General features: G+C 39.7%; 2 protein-coding genes across 2 annotated transcripts; one reads left to right on the forward strand and one right to left on the reverse strand.

The window, feature by feature from the left end:
- The first annotated feature begins 3117 nt into the window (after nt 1-3117).
- Nucleotides 3118-3915, forward strand: LOC135476913 (carbohydrate sulfotransferase 12-like). Its single transcript, XM_064757059.1, has one exon. It carries the CDS (start codon nt 3118-3120, stop codon nt 3913-3915), a length of 798 nt encoding a protein of 265 aa, XP_064613129.1.
- A 1915-nt stretch (nt 3916-5830) lies between these two features.
- On the reverse strand, nt 5831-10537 carry LOC135476914 (beta-1,3-galactosyl-O-glycosyl-glycoprotein beta-1,6-N-acetylglucosaminyltransferase 3-like). Its single transcript, XM_064757060.1, has 3 exons — nt 10032-10537; nt 7959-8185; nt 5831-6141 (listed from the first exon to the last, which is right to left on the reverse strand). The coding sequence occupies exons 1-3, from the start codon at nt 10535-10537 to the stop codon at nt 5831-5833; spliced, it is 1044 nt and encodes a 347-aa protein (XP_064613130.1).
- Nucleotides 10538-20722: the final 10185 nt, after the last annotated feature.

The raw sequence follows: 20722 nt of genomic DNA on the forward strand, positions 1-20722 counted from the left end.
TTACCACTGGAGGCCTGGCCTGAGTTGTAGGCCTAACCGTTTCTCTGCTCCAGTTTCAGGTGGCCACATTCGCTTGCACTGCGGGATACGTTGTGTTCTTTCGTGGTGGTAGTGGTAGCGAGGGTGGGGGCGGCTTTAGGGTAGGGGGTAGAGCAAGGTTTTTTTTAGGTATAATAGCGTATGGTACTTGACTTGGAAAATACAGCTTTATTCATTTGTGAAATATAAAGGTTTTAATAGACTGTCAACCTTTTGGAAATCTCGCCTCCACTGTGCCTTATCACTTTATATTTGCTTGTTTTCAGATCATAAGTGTTATATTCGTAAAACGAATTGTGTGTTAACATTTAGTTTAAATATTAAATATCTGATGCAGTAAAGCGACGAACCTTTTCTCGAAGTGCTTCTTTTTATGGATCCGGTCATTCCTAACACTGAGAAATAAAAATAACAACAACAACAACAACAATTTTACAACATCGACAAAATATCATTATTCTCTGGATCGATTTATTTATTTATTTGATTCGTGTTTTACGCCGTACTCAAGAATATTTCACTTATACGACGGCGGCCAGCATTATGGTGGGTGGAAACCGGGTAGAGCCTGGTGGAAACCCACGACCATCCGCAGGTTGCTGACAGACCTTCCCACGTACGGTCTGAGTCTCTGGGTCGAGATAATCAATGTATAGGTCTGGTGCACGTGCATGTTCAGCTAATCCTTGTTCACCTGCTTAATGTTGCCAGCAAACATAAAATACAGTGCTGTACTCAGTGCTACACTCCCTGGTATTAACTTTAGTCTCGACTAATTGCTATTAGTTTTGTATTAGGCCGAGACATTTGCCTAGGTGAAGCCAGCTTGTTGCCCGTTCAGTCCTTTACATAAAACAAAGGCGTAGAGTAGTAAGCCAACTATATACGACATGTAAAAGAAATCTCATAGATCAAAGTATAAATGCGTTGATTATTAAGTTGCAAAATGTTGTAATCAATATAAATGAAGTATGATTTGACCATCCAGGACTGAGTATGAGTATATTTGCTTGAATATGAGTTGACCATGTTTCGTTGAAATAACATTTGTTAAAATTACTGATACTGAGCGCATACTTTTAAACTGAAATGGCGTTTAAAACAGCTGTACAATCTTGTATACTGAACACTGCACACTGTAGACTACATTTCCGCTAGCAAAATACTCAGTATCAGTACTCTGTATGCCCATAGGCTGTAGTTACAGATCTTGTCGTTTACTAACAGATGATCAACGAGTGCACCGGATGTGCAAGTGAACCGGTGACACCTTAAACGGAAGCTGAGAAAAGCTTAGGCCTACAATTCAGATTAGTTTTTCTGAAGTCTTGAAGTCTTTGATATGAGCTATGCACTTTTATTTTGGCTGATAGCTACAACCCAGAACCGAACCCCGGTTGGTCTTGGATTCCCCCCTGGCCATATCCGGTTTCCTCCCACCTCAACGCTAACCGCCGTCTTTCAAAGGAAATATTCTTGAATATGGGGTAAAAAACAATCAAACAAATAAATAAATAACAAGGCAGAGTAGCCTTATCAATTCATGGTGACATTAGTATTATATTGTTGTACTGTTTATTTGCACCACATACGTCACTCACGTTTCACAAATTAGTTTACTGATTGCTCATATTAAAACTGATTTAAGTGGGCTTGGGTCTTATGTTTATAAAAACGGGTCTGGAACCAACTGAAAGCCAGTCAAAATTCGTTAGTCTTGTCCTTTAACGGTGGGCTAGGACCCGTATCAATATTCATGTTTACAAGATGCTACAATCCAAGAGAGAGTGATGTGTTTATAGATAAAGAGGACGGAACCGACTTTTTAGGCGTAAAATGCTTTCCATTAAACTACATAGCACAATGAAACCAGACTGATGTTTCTGATACAAGACATGTATTTGTAATTAGATCTACTATACACTTGAACCATTGAAACCATTGTAAAATTAATACAATATCTTTTTGTTTTTCGTTGCAGTCCGCATTGTTCACAAATATATGCCGGAAAATCGGCAAATACGGGGCACATTCAAGGTAATTCAAACCAATTCCGATGGTTCTGTTATGATTATTGGGAATATTTGAACTTTAAATTCCATTTGGCTATATTTGCAGTGGTTTTGACTCAGTTTAATTGCCGTTGGCCACTGAGTGTGAGTCCAATTCATACTGTCTTGGCCTTCAGTCAGGAGGATTATTAGGTACCTGGCAAGGTGCGGTGGTTTCTTCCCGGCATTTTACACCTAGACCGCCACGACATGAGTGAAAGGCGTTCAGCACAATGCCAATAAATAAATAATTTCAAAAATATACAGTATACGGGAAGGTCTGTCAACAACCTGCAGATGGTCGTGATGGTCGAACCCCCGGGCTCTACACAGTTTCCTCCTGCCATAATGCTGGCCGCCGTCGTATAAGTGAAATATTCTTGAGTACGGCGTAAAACATCAATCAAATAAATAAATAAATAAATAAATAAATAAATAAATAAATAAATAAATAAATAAATCAGAAATATACAAATAACGACAAAAATAACAACAAAACCCAATCTTACATTATATTGTATCTATTGTGCACGGAGCCTCTACGTGAAAATTTCTCCTTTTTTTCTTAATATTTCGTGTTAAGAAACAAAAACAAAGAAGAATAACATGTTTCCTTTTCTTCTAGTTTCCCTAACGGCAAAAAGTAATTGGGACTATTTATAGTGACACAAATGTCGTAGTTTTTTCGATGGAAATATTTATTTCGAGTGAAAATTTATTTACAGGATACTGACGATCATGAAATAGAAATGACAAAGCGAAAAAGCATTTTGGACGACCATTGTTTGGCCGATCCCTTTAAACTGAACAGCACTGATGTGAAGGGGCACATCTTAATCAACACGGAGGTGAATGCTGCTATGTGCTTTGTGCCAAAGACGGGCTGCACATTCTGGAAGCGGATTCTGTATATGATGCAGGAGGCATCCAAAGGTAAAAGTATGGCGAGCTGTTCAACATAGGAAAACGGCAAATCCACAGCTTGTGGATACGGAAACTCTCTGTCCTAAAATCCACACAAGAGCTCATGGGCTTTTGGCACAATGCCACGAAGATAGTTTTTGCCCGTGACCCATATTCTCGTCTTTACTCGGCTTACGTTGATAAGTTTTTCTTGCCCGATTTTTGGGCCAGTGGTGCCCGAATAAAGCGACTCGTCAGGAACAACGTCACGGTGGAGACGTCATGTGGACATGACGTGACGTTTGAAGAATTCTTACGCTACGTCATTCACGCCGAGGAAACAGGTCAATACATTCATGAATTTGTGGATGACCACTGGCAGCCGGTGACTCGCCTTTGCCAGCCGTGTGATATGTCCTATGACATCATCGCCAAACAAGAAACGTTTTCCAAAGATCGAGATTTCATCGTTGATAAACTAGGCATTTCCTCCATTCTACCGACATCACAGTCGATTTCAAAAGACGACACGAACAAAGATGCTATCAACCAGACGATAGACACGTACTGGGGAGTAGTTAAGTTCAAGAAGCCGTGTGTAAGCCAGTTAGAGTTAGCGGAGAGATTCTGGAGGTCCTATCAAATACAGGGTTACCTCCCTTCCTCCTTAAAATTCCCTGAGCAAATGTTACCGAAGGACTCGGACGACATCAAAGAAGATTTTCGAAAGTTGGCTCTGGCAATGTACGAGTCTAACAAACCGTCTAATGGTTCGTGGAAGCAACAACGACTGGATGAAATGACCAAGGCATATAAGGATATCCCCACACCTGTCATGGAGAAAATTAAACTTTATTTTAGAAAAGATTTTGAACTGTTTTCTTATGAAATGAATCCAAATCATTTATATTCATACAGGTGAAATATACGGTCTTTCAGAACAATCAAACATATCTCATGAAAAATAGAACAATAAGTGACTGGAAACTTTGGTTTCACGCTACAGTGGTGTCCAATTGAATTTCAAATGATATAACTTTGACATTAGCTGGGTTTTGTTCTGGTCAGATTTCAAAATAACTGTGTGTTTCAACAATACCCCTATGTTTCAACACTAACTCGGTGTTAGTTATCGCTGTGATTCAGCCATAACCGTGTATTTTAAGACTAACTAAGTTTCAACATTAACTTGGCATTTGGACACTAAAAATAACTATGTTAGTCAACCAGAACTATGTTTTTCAGCAATAACTTGGTGTTTCATCAATAACTGTGTGTTTCAACCATAACTGTGTGTTTCAACCATAACTGTGTGTTTCAACCATAACTGTGTGTTTCAAGTATAACTGTGTGTTTAAACCACAGCTGTGTGTTTAAACCACAACTGTGTGCTTAAACCATAACTGTGTGCTTAAACCACACACATTGTGTTTCAGCCATAACTGTGTGCTTAAACCACAACTGTGTGTTTCAACCATAACTATGTGTTTCAATATTATATAGTTTTTTTCAGTTATAAATATGTTTTTCAACTATAACCATGTGTTTAAACAATAACCCTATGTTTCAATCCTAACCATATGTTTTAACCGTGACACATACTATACCCATTTTACTAAACGGGTATAATCGTGCACAACAATTGCAAAATGTGTTTCAGACAACTGGGAACATCCTAATCGGAAGGCGTGTTCTCTAAATCTTTAACACTCAGACATTGTCATTTTTCACATTAGCTAAAACGGCGGACGAGATATAATGTGCCTGAAATAAGAAACACAGCTAATTGTTCAAACTTGCACTATAGCATTTTTTGTTATAAATTCTCCTTTCAGACGCATTACAATCGTACTAAACTTATGCCTGGAAAGTTCACCTGACGTTCGCAAGAGAAATCCTGTCTGTCCTGTTAGAAATAACGCGCTTATTGTTTCGTGTTAGTCCGATTTTTCGTTTTAAGGACGCAGATCAGGTCAATCCAAACTAGTGAGCCTGAAGGCGATATTGCTGATGGATCTCTATAGCCTTCATCTGTACATATCCCACTTGTTTGTAATTGATAGATTTGACACTATATAACCGTAGTTCATTGGCCTCGGAGTCGGGAGATTAAACCCAGGTCGGGTCATACTAAAGACTTTAAAATGGCGCTTGTTACTGTCTCACCCGGCACTGAGAGGTTAGAGTAAGGAAACATGTGTGTTTGTCCTGGTGTCAGTATAATGTGACTGGGCGGGGTATCATGTCTGGTGTTCTCGGCATGATATTTCAGTGGCGGCCGCGCTGAGGCGGTATTGACTCGTCCAACCATTAGACCATCGCTGCACTGTAGCGGAAGACATTTGGTCGCCAATGAATGTTAGATTGTCCAAGCGGTCACACCCGACTGTTTATTGTTCAGTACCGCCCCACAAGCAGTGAGGGCGCGGAAATCATCAAATTCCCAGCCCACCGCCGTTACTACAAAGAGATGTTAGTTTTTAAAGGACAGGTATGTTCATCTAATTATCCGGCCGCACTTACATTATGCTTGTTCGGGGCCTCAGTGCGACTGGTTAGGATGTCAGAATAACACAAACATCACCAATGTAATCGATGAGAATTTAACGTCGGTCAGCAACCTGCGGACGGTCGTGTGCGCCCCCCCCCCCCCCCGGGGCGGTGCCCGGCCTCCTTCCACCATAATGCTGGCCACCTTTGTATAAGTGAAATATTCTTGAGTATGGTGTACAACTACAATGAAATAAAATGAAATAAATAAATTAAAAAAAAATAAATAAGTGCATAAAAAAATAAATAAATAATGCATTTTCAATAAATAAAGGTGCACACAGAGATCATCTCAGATTTGTCCTGTATTTGACAAAGGGCAACGGTGAATATTCTCTGGCATCAAATTCGTATATCCCAAGGTACTCATCCCTAGTCCGGTTCCGATGCCACTCTTCCAAGCAGTCGTAGGCATGCTGACCGTAATGATGATGGAACTTGTTAGCAAACAGCTGCTTGGCTTGGGTCAGATTGGGCAGGTCGCCGATGTTAAAGACACAGATAAGCCGTACTCTCTTCCCGTGGCAAGTCTCCGTACTGTAGTACCAGAGCTTGTATCGAACCATGGACAGTGTTTTTTCCATGAGCTCTTGGCCACCTGGTGACAAATTTAAAAAAGAGATATGAATGCGTTATTATCTAGTATTTCTAACAGGTCGTCAACAGCATATACTATGGTTTAACATCTGTCTACGATATGCGTTGCCATACACGTAATGCCAGACGTATGTCTCGCCTAGGATGGCGAACCCTCCACGCCTGAAGTAAAACCCAGGTTTTGACATACACTAAGACAACAGAGTAACGTCCCTTTGCGACGCCAAATCGTCGTTTTGCGAGACGGTCGGGGTCAATCTGAAGCTCGAAAATCCGGCATAAGGATGGCTTATATTTTACTGATACGCAGGGACCGCAGACATCCTTAGCCCGTGTGGGATCAGAATACCTAAATTCTATAAATTCCAAATCGTATTCTGACACAGTTGTTTTACATCCACCGATTTTTCTTTGATAATCCTTCAAACAAAAATCTGTCAAACTTAGAATATAGTGAGTACTGAGCTACTCGTCTCGCCAGTGTTTTTTTTGACGTGTTTTTTTGACGTGTTTACATAGTAAAGATGTGACAGTTCCTATATAAACACGTCACATGTTTACAATAGTAAACATTGTTACGTCGCCTTTTACTCTAAATGTTACCACAAAGTCTTGCCCTCCGGATTACTTGTGTTACATGAAAATATTCACCACATTACTATTTCAATATTTTACATGTTTACTGTAAAAAATACATCTTTGTACTTACTAAACATAGTTTTTTAATGATAATCCACCAGAACACGTCTTCAAAATGTAACAGAAAAGTGTATATAAACGGAACACAAATTTTACAGAGTAATTTGCACCCTGTTTGTATCCTTGGTTTTGTCTGCTTGCAGTCTAACGTCGATTTCCTCAGTGTTTCGATGTTGTTTCAAATGTTTCTAAACACATACCCCATCCAGACACATTCCACTTACGTTGGAAAGTGTAGAGGCCAGAAATGTCACAACGCGTAGAAATGCCACAGTGTGACATTTATGGCTGATAAGTAGGCTAGAAACTGGATACCTTTGTGACATTTTTGCCCGGTGATGTCATTATGCTTTGCATGGTTGGCTTGTCACATACTGTGGCATTGGTGGCCCTTGTGACACTTCTTGGCAGACCCAGCTAAAATGTTGTTACAGTTTGGGGGCGGACCATACTAAAATTCCAGAGAACGTCCTTACGACAGCAGCGTGACGCCCCAGTGCAAAATGTCGTCACCGTCTGTGGGCACGGTAGAACTAGTTGCTTATCTCTTAACTTATTCAGTTAACTCAGTATTGGTGTTTAAACAGAGCAATATCTGACACTCAAATCTACCCAAGAACATAATCCAAGAAGAATTCTTAGTTAGAATGCGTAATTAGTTTTCTATATTTTATAATTCACTTTATGTTAACACTGACGTCTCATTGCACATAATGTCGCAAATGTGTCTAGGAACGTGTGTATATACTCCTTACAGCGCATGTGCTGCTCCCTACCTTCGTTTTATATCACTTCCTCTGCTAGATAAGCTTGACTTTTGGGGCCCCTGCCCGAGCATAGGGTTGTTCAGGCTTAGATCACCACTGATGTCCTCTCGTGGAACTATGCAAATGATTCATCCATAAAATTGTTCCTGGTCTCAGGCTGAATCATGTCGTGAATTCTTTACGTAAATAGAATGCATGTTTATCAAGTGTTTATAGAAACAAACACTGAGACAGGGTCACCCTGACCGGAGTGACCTTGGCCTTGTTTAAGATTTCTGTACAAAATTTTGTCGTGGTATACAGCGAACGTAGAGAGCCACGTATGCGCTATAAGGAGCGGATATTATCTTACCTCCGAATGCGCCTGGTGCCCCAAGGTGAGGGTTATTCTGTAGAGTAGGGAAATACGTCTCGTCAGGAACCTGGGTACCGTGAACCCAGTTTAGGAAGTCTTTGGCCTTCTGATCGCTGAAAATGTACTCAACAAAGGCCCTGGAAGCTGCCATGTGTACCGGTCCCTTGACGACTGTGATATTATGCGGAGGTCTCTCTTTTTTGGTTAATCTCTTGTCATCCCTCCTGCCAAAACACAAAGAACAAGATATTATCTTTTAAAGAAACTTTTGTCTCCGCATTCATTCTTGCTAGTTGATTTATTTATTATTTATTTATTTGATTGGTGTTTTAAATAATAAATAAATTTCATTACTTTATATTCTTGAATACGGAGTAAAAAACATCGATCAGATAAATAAGTAATGATTGCATTACTAGGCTGAATGGAATTTTCTGACACGTTACAATGTTATTATTACCATCAATCTACCATCATTTACCTGAGTGTATCATGAGCACACATCCACCCAAAAATGTGACGAGTTTTGCCATTCAAATATGAATCTAACGTATTATATGACAGACAGGCTGTTCTATATATTTAGTTAGATATGGTACTACATGAATTAATTTCACAAAAATGCAGATCGGAGAGAAAAACAATGGATGCACATCATTATAGAAAACTTTGAAAATTTTTGATAATCCTTTGTTCATGTTTTGCTCCTTGGCGGCACAGGTAAAAATCCTGTAGTAGCCAGGTTGTTTTATGGCCAGTTGGACAGATTTAAATATATGGCCTCAAAGGATTGGTGTCCAGGTTTAGCTACTGGTCCTAATTATAAAGATTATAACCTGTTTATAGGTTATGTTACCGGGAGGGCTTCTTAGAAGCGTAATAATGACTTTAAATCTACCAAAACACATAGGTTTGCTGCCCTGGCCGATCTCAAGCCGGCCGCCCGCTACAGCTCAACGGGTGACGTCATCGATGGCCAACACAAGTTTGGCTACCCTAAATAACCTGGGAATTTGTCCCACAGCGATGTAATTTTCGAGAGGGATTCAAGCTACACAGAAGCAAATATACTGCCGTATCAATCTGAGTCCATAGTGGACGATGTTGAAGTTTCGATTTATGACACTCACATCTCTGGCCAGACTTCAGATTTTGATTTTTCAGACGTTGAATTTGATCTTTGTCCAGCCGCACTAGCAATACTTACTGGTGAGCTATAGCTGTTTCTTGAGATACACTATACACGTTGCGGGTTTGTCTTAATATTTAACATTTATTTACTATTCTTTCCCTCTGTCCGCTTCACAATAAATATGATTCTATTCACAGACGACCGGTACATGTTATTGTCGGCATACCGAAAAGTCTATACCTCTTCGGGCCTATAATCGTGTGCAGTGTAAATACATAGAGATGTACGGTGTGGACAACGGCGTTACTGTACAGACATTTACCGTTAGTTTTCAGTTCAGTTAGTATTTTATAACTACTATGGCGCAGGTGCCATTTTGGAAATTCAACCCTATTCCTCTCGTAGATTTCAGTTCTAAAATGGCTAGAGCAGAACATGGCCGTGTTTGGTTGAAATCCTTCTGTCTTGTGCTGTAAGTCCACGCCTTCCCGAGGGCCAAATCGTTTAAAAACTTGAAAAAAAAAACTAATTACCGAGTCCTTCGACGATCTGCCTTTACAACGGTATGCAGAACAGCAAACCATTAGTGGATAAATTCGATATGGCTGCTGTCACTCTTGTAGCTTTTTTTAAACTCTGATTTAAATGGCGAAGTTCTGGCAACTCGTAAAGGTTGGACTTGTATGACGTAATTCGGCGAAGACTACCGAGCGTTGGCGGAAAAAAAATGCATAAAACTAGCCTCATTACATAGTGATTTTAAGTGCGATATTACTCCGATTAATGTAGCGTTTTCAATATATTTTTTTTTACAATCAAATTAACAATATATGCAGGAGTAGCTAATTATGAATAAATAAGAAATCTGGACATTAACCCTTTAAGTGCTTCTTAATAGGTTGTTTTCATTCATAACAATCGTAGTATCATGTACGTACAAAAGTAGGCTCCCGCTGATGTCGTTGGCACCTTGATACGTTTTTAAAATCTTCACAATCTGCCAGTTTGTTTTCAGAGGAAATTCCTGTCCGGTCAAATTTATTAAATATTTCCAAGATTTATACTTCAGCAGATCTCGCATGCATATAAGATCCGCTTCTAAGACAGTAAAATAGCCCCAGCGGACAAGAACGCTTCTCGATGACAAAAACACATTGTCGAAGCAATGTACGAGTTCTTGAAGTCTCTCCTTGAATAATGGCGTGGATTTGTTGTCGTGGTGAATGCAGTAGAAGTTATGTGGTCTATATATCGCTCGCAATAACCTTTCTACTTGCGAAAAGTCTTTGTAAACTAAAATGGAGTAAGCGATAGGAAAATTGGCTTCTTCTGAAGACACACCTTGCGTGACATATTCTCGCCTCCTTTTGAACGCGTCACAGTCTTTGTTCACTTTCAACGTGCTGAAAAACGGCACAATGTCTAATGGCTGACTGTCTTGCATAACGCGTAGGGATTTGGCTATTTCGCGTTGGTCGCCGGCTATAAGGCGCTGGCAATTCGCTGATGTGAGCTTTATAGATGTCTCTCTTTTCCAGAACGACTTGTCATTGCTGTTGTTCTTTAAAGGCTGCGGAATACGACCCCAAACGTCGGATTGCTTTGAAACTTGGCTTTGTGTCGCAGTTTCTGATATCCCGAGGAATTCCGTATCATCGTGCTTGAAAACAGTCGTTGCAACGAATTCCAACAAGTATCGGTCTACGACTAGACAAAAAAATCCAAGACCGACAGCGGCAAATAAAAGTCGGAGGGATTTCTTCTGTGTCATGGTCACATCACACACCTGTATTTTCACTCCGTGGGTCCACCACAAATATCCATCATTTACGAATCCAACGCCTATATGAACCCATTTCTTACTAATACGTCACATCAGCATTACGTTTGTTACTTGATCAGTGCAATACGGATCATAAATTCGCCACATGCGTGCTGTATGTCGTGACTGTCAACATCCTTGCAACTCTGTGCCCAGATTTCCGCAAGCGAAACAGAGATGTACTTTGGTTCAAAAACTTGATCATCCAGGACAGAAAGTGAACATTTACAGATACGTGCTTGGTATGTATACATATATACGCGCGAGTGTACGTATACGGCTCCAATCCTGCATACGGTAGTGGACTAGGACGAGCACGACTAGGGAACTGTCAGCTGTACATTGTCAAGCGGCCTAGGCCCCAGGTACTGACACTGTTATGAATATCTACCTGCGGCAGTTTTATTGACGGTACGACAGTCAAGTTTTATTAATGCCGAAATCAGCATTCCGCTCAGCTTAGATTCACCGTTATGGTAACCACAATAAGTGTAGGCCTATTGGTCGCCCCTTCGGGGCAAGGACATTCGTGTACCACCCGTCAACCAAAATGGACTTTCCAGTTCAATAATCGCAAGGCCAATTCCCAAAGCGACGTTTTACACAAACCACCATAGAACTCAGAAAGTATATAAAGTATGAAATTAAAGTAAAGTTGTTGTTGCTTAAGCTTGACTTACTTTCCCATCCTACTTTTTGTAATATGTATAATCCCGCGGTTTCTCGCGTTAATCTTTGACAGGTGCATGCTCACGGACGTTATGAAAATGAGCGCGTGCAACATGTGTGCATGAGATGTGTGCATTTGTTGCATTCCAGGGCCCGGGATCACTAAGCTAGTGTTAACGTCAAAACCGTTTACTGCTCTAAAATTGTTGCTTGCCTTAGAAAGCGTTATTTCAATACTTAGACCTGTCCAAGACTTACATCACAGAATTAAAATTATTGCTTAACTTCAAAAGTAAGCTCAGGAATTATACTATAAGTTAAGACTAATTCTCACTTAAATCTAAGACTACTTCGTGATCCTGGGCCCAGGGATCACTTTCACAAATCGCCGTAAATAAATTTTGTAACTTTTCTTGTAAAAGACGTCGCCTTAAGGCACTATAACCTAGACGGCGTCTTTTAGGAAAAGCGTTACGAATTTTGTGAAAGTGGCCCCAGCATCATACTTCTGCGTAAACAGATATTACAAAAATGCCTAAGTGAGGTATGTGATTTTGAAAGTCAGTGGGTTCAGATTTGGTATTATTCTATATTTGATGATGTTTTCCCAATGTTGGTATTTACTCTGTGTGATATAGATATGACAATGATAGATATAGTGATGATAAATAAAAGAGCTGAAAGAAATGGGGGCACTATTGCATGTTGGCCTAAAACTAGAAGCATTAAAATTTTTAGCGCAATGCTTCATGAATCTTTTCGTGAACACTTGTATTTAGTTAGCATACTGAGGATTGAACTGTGTGATTTGTTGTGAGAATGTGTTACATTTCCTAACTGCAGGAAACAAATTACATTTGGAAACACTTTACAACTGCTCATTTTTCTATTATTCTGTCTTATGAAGTGTCTTTTAAAATTGTGGTTATGTCCCTAATGCAAATCAATCAACATTCACCACGTCTGTGTATCCGATACCACGTATCCCTACTTAGTGGTGCAGTGTTTGCCAGGATTTGATATTGCCACTTGTGCGGTGATTGCTACCCTTTTCGTGGCTAATATTCAAATTCATTAAAGTAAATAAAAATAGCTGAATATAAAACTCAACGTTTTGCTCTCTCAGCTTGAATGTTCGACAGTGAAAGCCATTGATTCAAACAAAACAGACAAATACCAAAACAATCCTTTGGGGTTGTGGGAGCAATTGCCGCGTGTAAGGCGTTTCAAGGGGGGTAACTCTTGCTGGCTTACCCATACAGCAGTCGAACGCTGCCGACTGCCGATGCGTACTTCTTACAGCGCGTGCGTCGCTCTCTATCTTTCCGTTAACATCCCTGCCACCACTAGTAAATTTTGTACAAAAATCTTGAACAACGCCGAGGTCACTAGGGTTACGGTGATGAGGCAGGAAGTGAAGTCAGAAAACACATGCAATCCGTCTCAACATTTTTCTCTAACAATACTTTATACACATGCATTATGTTTATCTAGATAGTGTATAACATGATTCTAACCTAAACTTAAAACAATTTTATTAATGAATGCTAATTAAATAGTTCCGCGGAAGGACACACGTGATGAAGCTAAGTCTAAAAAAACATACGTGCGTCTCACAGGCTCGCGTATAAAGTAATGCAGAACTATAGACTCTGTCATGCTCTCAACACATTTTAATACAGAAAATATGTGTTTGTTGACTCACTTTTACTGTTTGCCTGGGCTCCGCCATAATAAACAGAAATTATCCCGATGTACATGGTCAGCAAACGGTATGTTCCAGCGAAATAACCCTTGAAATAAACATTTTCCATAATTCCTTTTTTCGGTCTACCATTACGTCGCTGGCTTTCTTAAGTCGCGCAGTGTAAGGTTATGTTATCAAATATTCACTTTGTTTATGAATGTTTTCCTGACAAAGAATGTGAAACCTTGTTAACTAACGGCAATGTAACATTATAACTGTGCAAGTCAACGCATAAAAAACGTTCACCAGGTTTCCTCAAATAATTTGGTCTGCCTGCACATCTAGGGGTTGTTTAGGCCAAAAAAGAGATTCTATGAAGTACGAGAACAAAACAGAAATAGTGGACAGCTAGTTTTCAATGAAATCGGAAGGACACTCTTTTGGTAGTATACATTTAATCACTATCCAAATCGTGTACCCTGGCCGTGTACTACGTTATTATTAATCAAAATCAGTTGTGCTTTGATTATAGCCGTTGATGTAATGTAAAAGACATACATCGTAGATAATAAAACCAATACAGCGACGACAATGTGAAATTGGCAAACGGTGAAATACGGCATCTTATCCATTTACCTCAGTTAGGATTTTGTCAATATGTTCTTGTATATGCTTAAATGGTAACAAATTACACGCGCTCTAGCTCCATGGTTTAAAAAATGGAATCGATGTTGTTTGCAAATTTGTAAGAACTACTCAAAATCCCGTGTTGTCATAGCATTTAATATGCAATCACATTAAAACAATGCAAAGGAAGCAGGCCTCAGGGATGCTTCATCCGCCAGCAGGATCCTTGTTTATGTAAGAATACAAAATAATTAAAGACGCACACCTTAGGGAGTAAAACCAGAGCAGCAACACGATGTGGTAATTATCAACTGGTGAGTTGTACAGCCTCTTGTCAAGTTAGGGTTTTATTTTAACTGTTCATGTAAATGCTTAAATAATATCAAATTACACTCCCCTACTGGCCATTAGGCCCCCCCCAAATTAGAATTGATGTTAGTTGCAATTTATCAGACCTCACTGGTCTAGAATTGCTCAACTTGCCGTGTTGTCATCACATTTAACATACAATCACATTAAAACAATGCGAAGGAAGCAGGTGTAATCCGACCGCTTGTCTTTATATACCAGATGTTGTGCTATGAATCAAACCAATGCATACACAGCCCCTAGTCTCAGTTTGTGTGTTATTTTTGCCGAATTCGGAGAAAGCAGTGAGCTATGAAGTATCCAAACCGCCCTATATATTTCCATCACTGAAATATCCTGATCAATTAAAGTTACACGAAAACTGAAAGCAGGTGAAAAGGTATGGAAATTTCAGAATCTGTACACGGCTAGACTGTGTGATTTCAATCTGTTACAACTTTTATGCGAAAGAACCAGTGCCACAGTCACAGGATTGTTTCGTTATTCCGTAGGATTGGTGCTCTCTCGCTCGGCGTTGACACATAGAACCGTAATCAGTAACTGGGTGGATATCAGGTATGTTGTCGTTGGATTGCATTATAACCATATTTTGATGGGTTCGATTTAGATTTTTATATCGACCTAGATTATTGGTTCTGTCTTTTTGTAATCCACTTTGTACCATCCTACACTTCCTTTCAGTTTCCTGGATGGACATTAGCCAAAGTCTTGACAGGTCATGCAGATTCTACTTCGTTCTCAGTCAAGAAGCCTGGGATCAAGGTGCTGGGGACGTGATAGGTGACTGTGTTTGACAGATTGTGACTGACAACTCATCGGAAGCGAGGTCGCGTGTAAACATGCTCTTGCGCAGATCTCTCATGCGTCTGATTTCCGTTTCCGTGACAGTTTTAACAGACCAGTTTTCCGGAGCCAGGTCACTTGGAAAGAGCAGGAAGGTCTTGGCAAATTTCGACAACCATTGCTGCTTTCTACAGCTACATCTGAACGTGCACTCAGATGTGAAAAGGTCGCAGTGAAAACTCAACCAACACCCGCCCTCTGATCTGATGTTTGTCTGCCAGGACCAGTTTCCGGTGCACGAGACATGTATTTCCGGTACGCGCTCTATTAACCACACTGCTGGTCGGCTTTAAAGAATCGCTGACTTTCGACACTGTTAAAGGGTTTATCACGATGCTTGTACCTTCGACCCCTAAGGCAGCTGCAAATGTTGTTAAATGGGAAATGAATTACATAAATGTCTATATATTTGTTTATTTGAATGGTGTGTCACTCAAGAATATTTCACGTATACGACGGTATGTGACAAACCTGGTATACAAAAAAAAAATGAATTCTCTATATACGGTTAGCGGAATTCAATGGAAAGTTTATGATCTCTGGAATGGAATGTGCCATCTCTTTTATATGCATTTTCCATTCATGATCATCAAAACGACATAGGATAATAGTGTAAAATAATGTCTCGTAAAGCGATGGTTGTAGTCTTAATACATGGAAGAAAATGATGCTATGAGGACGTACTCGCAAGGACGCAGCAGCTGTTGAAAGAAAGCAAAGGAGAAAGAGTGTCTCTAGTTAACTCTCTTTAAGGGTCCAACTTTTCCAGGCTGAATGTCTTGTACACACTGATGATGAGGAAACTGGGCAGAGTCCCTACGAAACACATGACATTCCGCAGGTTTTCTGACAGATCTTACCGCGTAGAGGAAACCAGCATAAGATGGACTTCAACTCACAGCCACTGCTTAGGTGAAGGGCTCTTGGATCATTGCGACGCGCTGGCACGCTAACCACCTCGGCCACCGAGGCCTCCACCTGTTTTTAGGTTTTACTACCTATATTTCAGTGAATAATTCGTGAATAATTAAACTCCAATCAAATGAATTATTAAATATAAATGGTGTACGAGTCATCAACATAATAACGCAGAAACCTTGATTATGGTTTATATCAAATGTCATTATTTCTTATTTCAAATAATTCAGAAAGTAATCTAATATTGGAAATATGAATTTCAAGATGTACCGAAGAAGTACAATAACACATCTATTACGCACAGACCCATTAGCTATTGCGAACTCAAACATGGATAAAAACTTTATAAAGAAGTGGCTCGTGTTTAGAGTGCATAGGTCAACTCAGTTTGTCAGCCATGAGGCATGCTTCGTGCAAGAGTAAGATGAACAGCTCACGGCATACGACTGACATGCAAGATCACGTGCAGCTGTAATAAACGCAAATGTTGCATTGATGTTGTCCGGGACGGCAGCGTGTGCTTGTAACCTGATCGCGAAATGATCAGTGGCGGACCACTAATGGGGTGTATTTCTAGAATTGACGAGGCTAAGGGTGAGATTAACTTTATATCGAGTTCTAATTTTACTCCCATATTATCCAATCTTAAAACAGTTGCGCTTTATTGTAGGTCTTTTGACGGTCGTGAAATATCGCTAACGGCAGTTGCCTCATTCTGAGTAAAACGTGCATAGAATTGCACAGAAAGACGGATACAAGATTAGACAGAAGATTTAGCCGCATCAGGGCTCTAGGGTCATCTATTTTTTTTTTACCATTTATATTCTTTAAGAATATCTGTAAATAATCTTACATTGATATGTGTGTCCGATGATGTCCATTTCTTTTCATACGAATGTAGGATTTTGTGTAGGCAATCGAATTCATTGAAGTCACGGATTACTGTATGATGAATTACCAGACTGATCTTCCGGCCATTAACTGGTCATAATGAAGAATGATTAAATGATTATAATCATAACTAAATGATTATGGCTGAACGCGACGTACTCCATGTTTCAGCCATAAACATTTATTCGCGCATTCATAGCATGACAGGACTTGACCTCTCATAGATTAAAACCAACAGTAATTTATGAAGCCGATCTATCATCTAACATCATCTATCATTATTATTATCAGTGTTATTATTATTATTATGTTTTATTGCAGACTCAAGTTCATAGAATACAGACATGCAAGGTAAATACTGAGATTACATATAATGACAGCTTACAGCCAACGTATTTATTTATTTGATTGGAATATTTTACCTATAAGACGTCGGCCAGCATTGTAGGAAACCGGGCAGAGATGGGGGAAACCCACGACCATACGTCGGAAGGTCTTCCAGCAACCTGCGGATGGTAGAGGAAGTCAGCATGAACTGGACTTGAACTCGCAGCGACTCCACTGGTGAGAGGCTCCTGAATCATAACGGACAACGTATTAATACAGGGAATGACTCCACAAACTGCTGACTTACTGAACATCTGAGGTCCATACAGTAGCTATCTTTTGACTGTTACTGGATTCAAGTCTCGTTAACAAGGACTATGATGTGTTGTGCACTATTCCCCCAAAAGACACTGTGCATGGAAAATATTTCACTAGCACTACGGCTGTATCATCATCCTGAATGCATTGTTATACATTACTTTCATTTTGTCAATTTTTTTCTGCGAATATATATATAGACCATAGTGAACAACAATAAATATTTGAACAATATGATCTAAACAGAGTTTTCTTCACAATAGGGGAACACTCCCTAAACTAGCGAAGTATGACTTGATCGTGGTATCTCGTGTGAACATTTGGGTAGGCGGGAGCAGTAAAAAAGTGGTTACAATAAAATTTTCTAACAGTTTTAATTACATGGGTTATAGGGTATGTGTTTTTGTGTACACAAACATCTCCTTCTATCCTCTTAAACTTACAATCAGAAACATAAGCAACTGGCTTTAAAACTACAGCTTAATAAAATAAGTGCACGTAGTTGGATGTCATGTCAGTACCGAAATTCTGCAGGCGGAACTTGTATTTATGCAGTAACGTTTGTTGATCTACTACATTTTCTTTTTTATAGTATTTACACTACTGTATAATTTATACAGCGTAGTTGATAATGTATTAAACTCCCCAAAAACGCGTCAGTCCACGTGTGATATTTTCCCGGTTTCGGAGGACACCCGCAGATCTGTAGATCTGGAGTTATTTCCCTTGGACTGTTTAGCGGTAGAAAATCACGCGATGAAAGAATAAACCATTGTAATCAGAGGGAAGATGTTTGTTGAGGTTTGGCTTTAGACAATCTGACTTGTAAGAGATCAGGCTTCGGCGAGGCATAAAAGGTCACTGGCATTAGGTGTCAAGTGCATAACGTTACAGGTTCTGTGCCAGTAAGAATGTTCATATAAGTGAGAAAATGCATAAAATGACCCACAGGTGATGATGTCGCTCCTGTGACGTCACACGGATTACCACCGTCTGTGAAATGGAGAAGAAATCAGACGAGCCCTTGCTGGCTTATTAATGAAAAGCGTTGTGCTTGTTGCAGCTGATCACGCCATAGTCCATGAGGTCACAGGTTCGAATCCAGCTATCGCAAGATGGGTTGCGGCTTTAGGTAAGACTATTTATCGTGTACCTGGAGCAGGGCGGTAATTACGAAAAGGATGAATGAATGAAATAAATGAAATAAATCGCCGAGAACATACCTTGGGTATTTCCTACAGCACTGAAATATTTTTCTTAGTTCTTTAGAAGTTTGTGTTAGGCGTCGATTTAGGAACTGGCCTTGTGTTTATTGACATGGAACGTCCTTACTGGTTGACGGCTGGTATACAAGTGTGTATTGCGACGCATAGATTTATGGTCGGAGTTTAACCTAAGGGCTTTTCCGTCGAAATAGACACTATTTGACACTTTCCTTGCGCTGCTCAAAATCACTTATTTACTCGTTAATCACTTGTTAAATATAAACACCTGACAAAGAGCCCCTAAGATAGATGACGTCATAGCGCGTTCGCAGAATGTGTTTGTCACAGAGAAACGGACACCTGGATGATCCCGATCCCTGAAGCCGAGCGTCGTTGTCCTGTGACAGTTTATCCTATACCACGTGGGTTTTTAAGACCATGGAATGCCGCGGTCACCCGTACACCCGTACCTTTTTATTCACCCGTTCCTGTGTACCACGTGCAAGCCATGCATTTTGGTGATTATGGTGATTATCTGGTTCTGTGATACATTATATCCGGTAATGGCGATTCACGTAGATTGCACGTAGATTGCACTACACCTTAAGCTGTAAGAATTCCATCCCGCTGTACGAATAGACACAAATAAACAAACGTTGTACATAATTTCGCCGTTTAGACCTATTCGTGTATGAACAGTTGCAGTTAAAGCTCAAACATCATTGAGAAATATTGACTACTTCTCTTTGCATGATTCCGGCCTAATTTCATACTTTATTTACTTTCCTAATTCTTTGGTGGTTTATGTTATACGTAGCTTTGAAAATTGGCCGTGCGATTATTGACCTAGAACGTTCTTATAAGCTGACGGCTAGTATATGAATGTCCGTTTCGACGCATAGATTTAAGGCAAAGAAAACAGTAAAATGAAATATGTATCAGATGAAAGGCCATGAAAAGCTGTCCCGGAAAATAGCTGGATAAGTGTGTAGAGTTGATATCGCATGTATGCCCTATGTATTCGGAGGATTATTTTGATGGGTTGGTTGTTGTGCAGTGTGTAATAGGGACAAAGATATAGTCAAATACAGATATGCACATTTTCTGACAAATGTCACCCTTAAGGCGGGACATTTTATTAAAACACCTCAGGACTAAACAAAGACGGAACAAGACCGGTTGAGCTTAAGCTAAATAAGTTTAAAATTAGGGGTGTGGAAAATTTGTGAGAATTTCCTTGTAGTGCGGAAAATGTAGACACGATATCTTATCTTTTGCACGAAAGGTCTCAAGACAGCCCATGCGCGATGTAAATACCAAATCTATGAATGAAAGAGCATTCAGGATGCATTCGCATGCACCTAATAAGTCACTGTATAGCAAAAATTATTTTTACTACAAAATTTGAAAATTAATTTACATAACAAATTTGTGATTACATTTACCACTTTGCTATATAGATGACAAAAGTTTTGGTTCAGAGTAGCAGTACTTTAGTGCACAGACAAAAAAGTCCACAGAAGAACACAATTGGCAATGACGTTAAAACTAGTATATATGTTACTTTCTAGTGAAATTCACACTTTGTATTGAATGGAATAACCAAAGTAACGAATCTACCCTTCTTACATTCTTTCCTCTCACTTTAATCTATGTGACAAAGGTTTGTCTTTTTTGTATTTTATGAAATGTTGAAAGTTATTGTAAGTACTAATAAAAGAGTTATATGTAACACACCATAGAGAATAAAACCAGAGCAGTGACGACAATGTGAGAGTTGGCTAATGGACACACTCAACGGGTGAAATACAGCCTCCGTTTCATGACTATAGGGCTATAGGGGCTGTCTGATCATCGTGTTGAATTCGATGGCCACGTTGGATATGCGTTATCCGATTTCACTCAGTCGCCCAAAACATACCTTGGTCTTTCCAACATCATTTAAAACTGTTG

The sequence above is a fragment of the Liolophura sinensis genome, chromosome 10 (assembly GCF_032854445.1).
Source record: "Liolophura sinensis isolate JHLJ2023 chromosome 10, CUHK_Ljap_v2, whole genome shotgun sequence".
Lineage (NCBI taxonomy): Eukaryota > Metazoa > Mollusca > Polyplacophora > Chitonida > Chitonidae > Liolophura > Liolophura sinensis.

Bases quoted from the DNA above. Each gene is read 5' to 3' on its own strand.
- LOC135476914 (XM_064757060.1), bottom strand. From the start codon at position 10,537: ATGCAAGACAGTCAGCCATTAGACATTGTGCCGTTTTTCAGCACGTTG. The intron at 8,186-10,031 runs GTACGTACATGA...GTGTTTTGGCAG, and splicing joins ATCAGCGGGAGCCTACTTTT to GAGGGATGACAAGAGATTAA. The intron at 6,142-7,958 runs GTAAGATAATAT...ATTTGTCACCAG, and splicing joins GGCACCAGGCGCATTCGGAG to GTGGCCAAGAGCTCATGGAA.
- LOC135476913 (XM_064757059.1), top strand. From the start codon at position 3,118: ATGGGCTTTTGGCACAATGCCACGAAGATAGTTTTTGCCCGTGACCCA.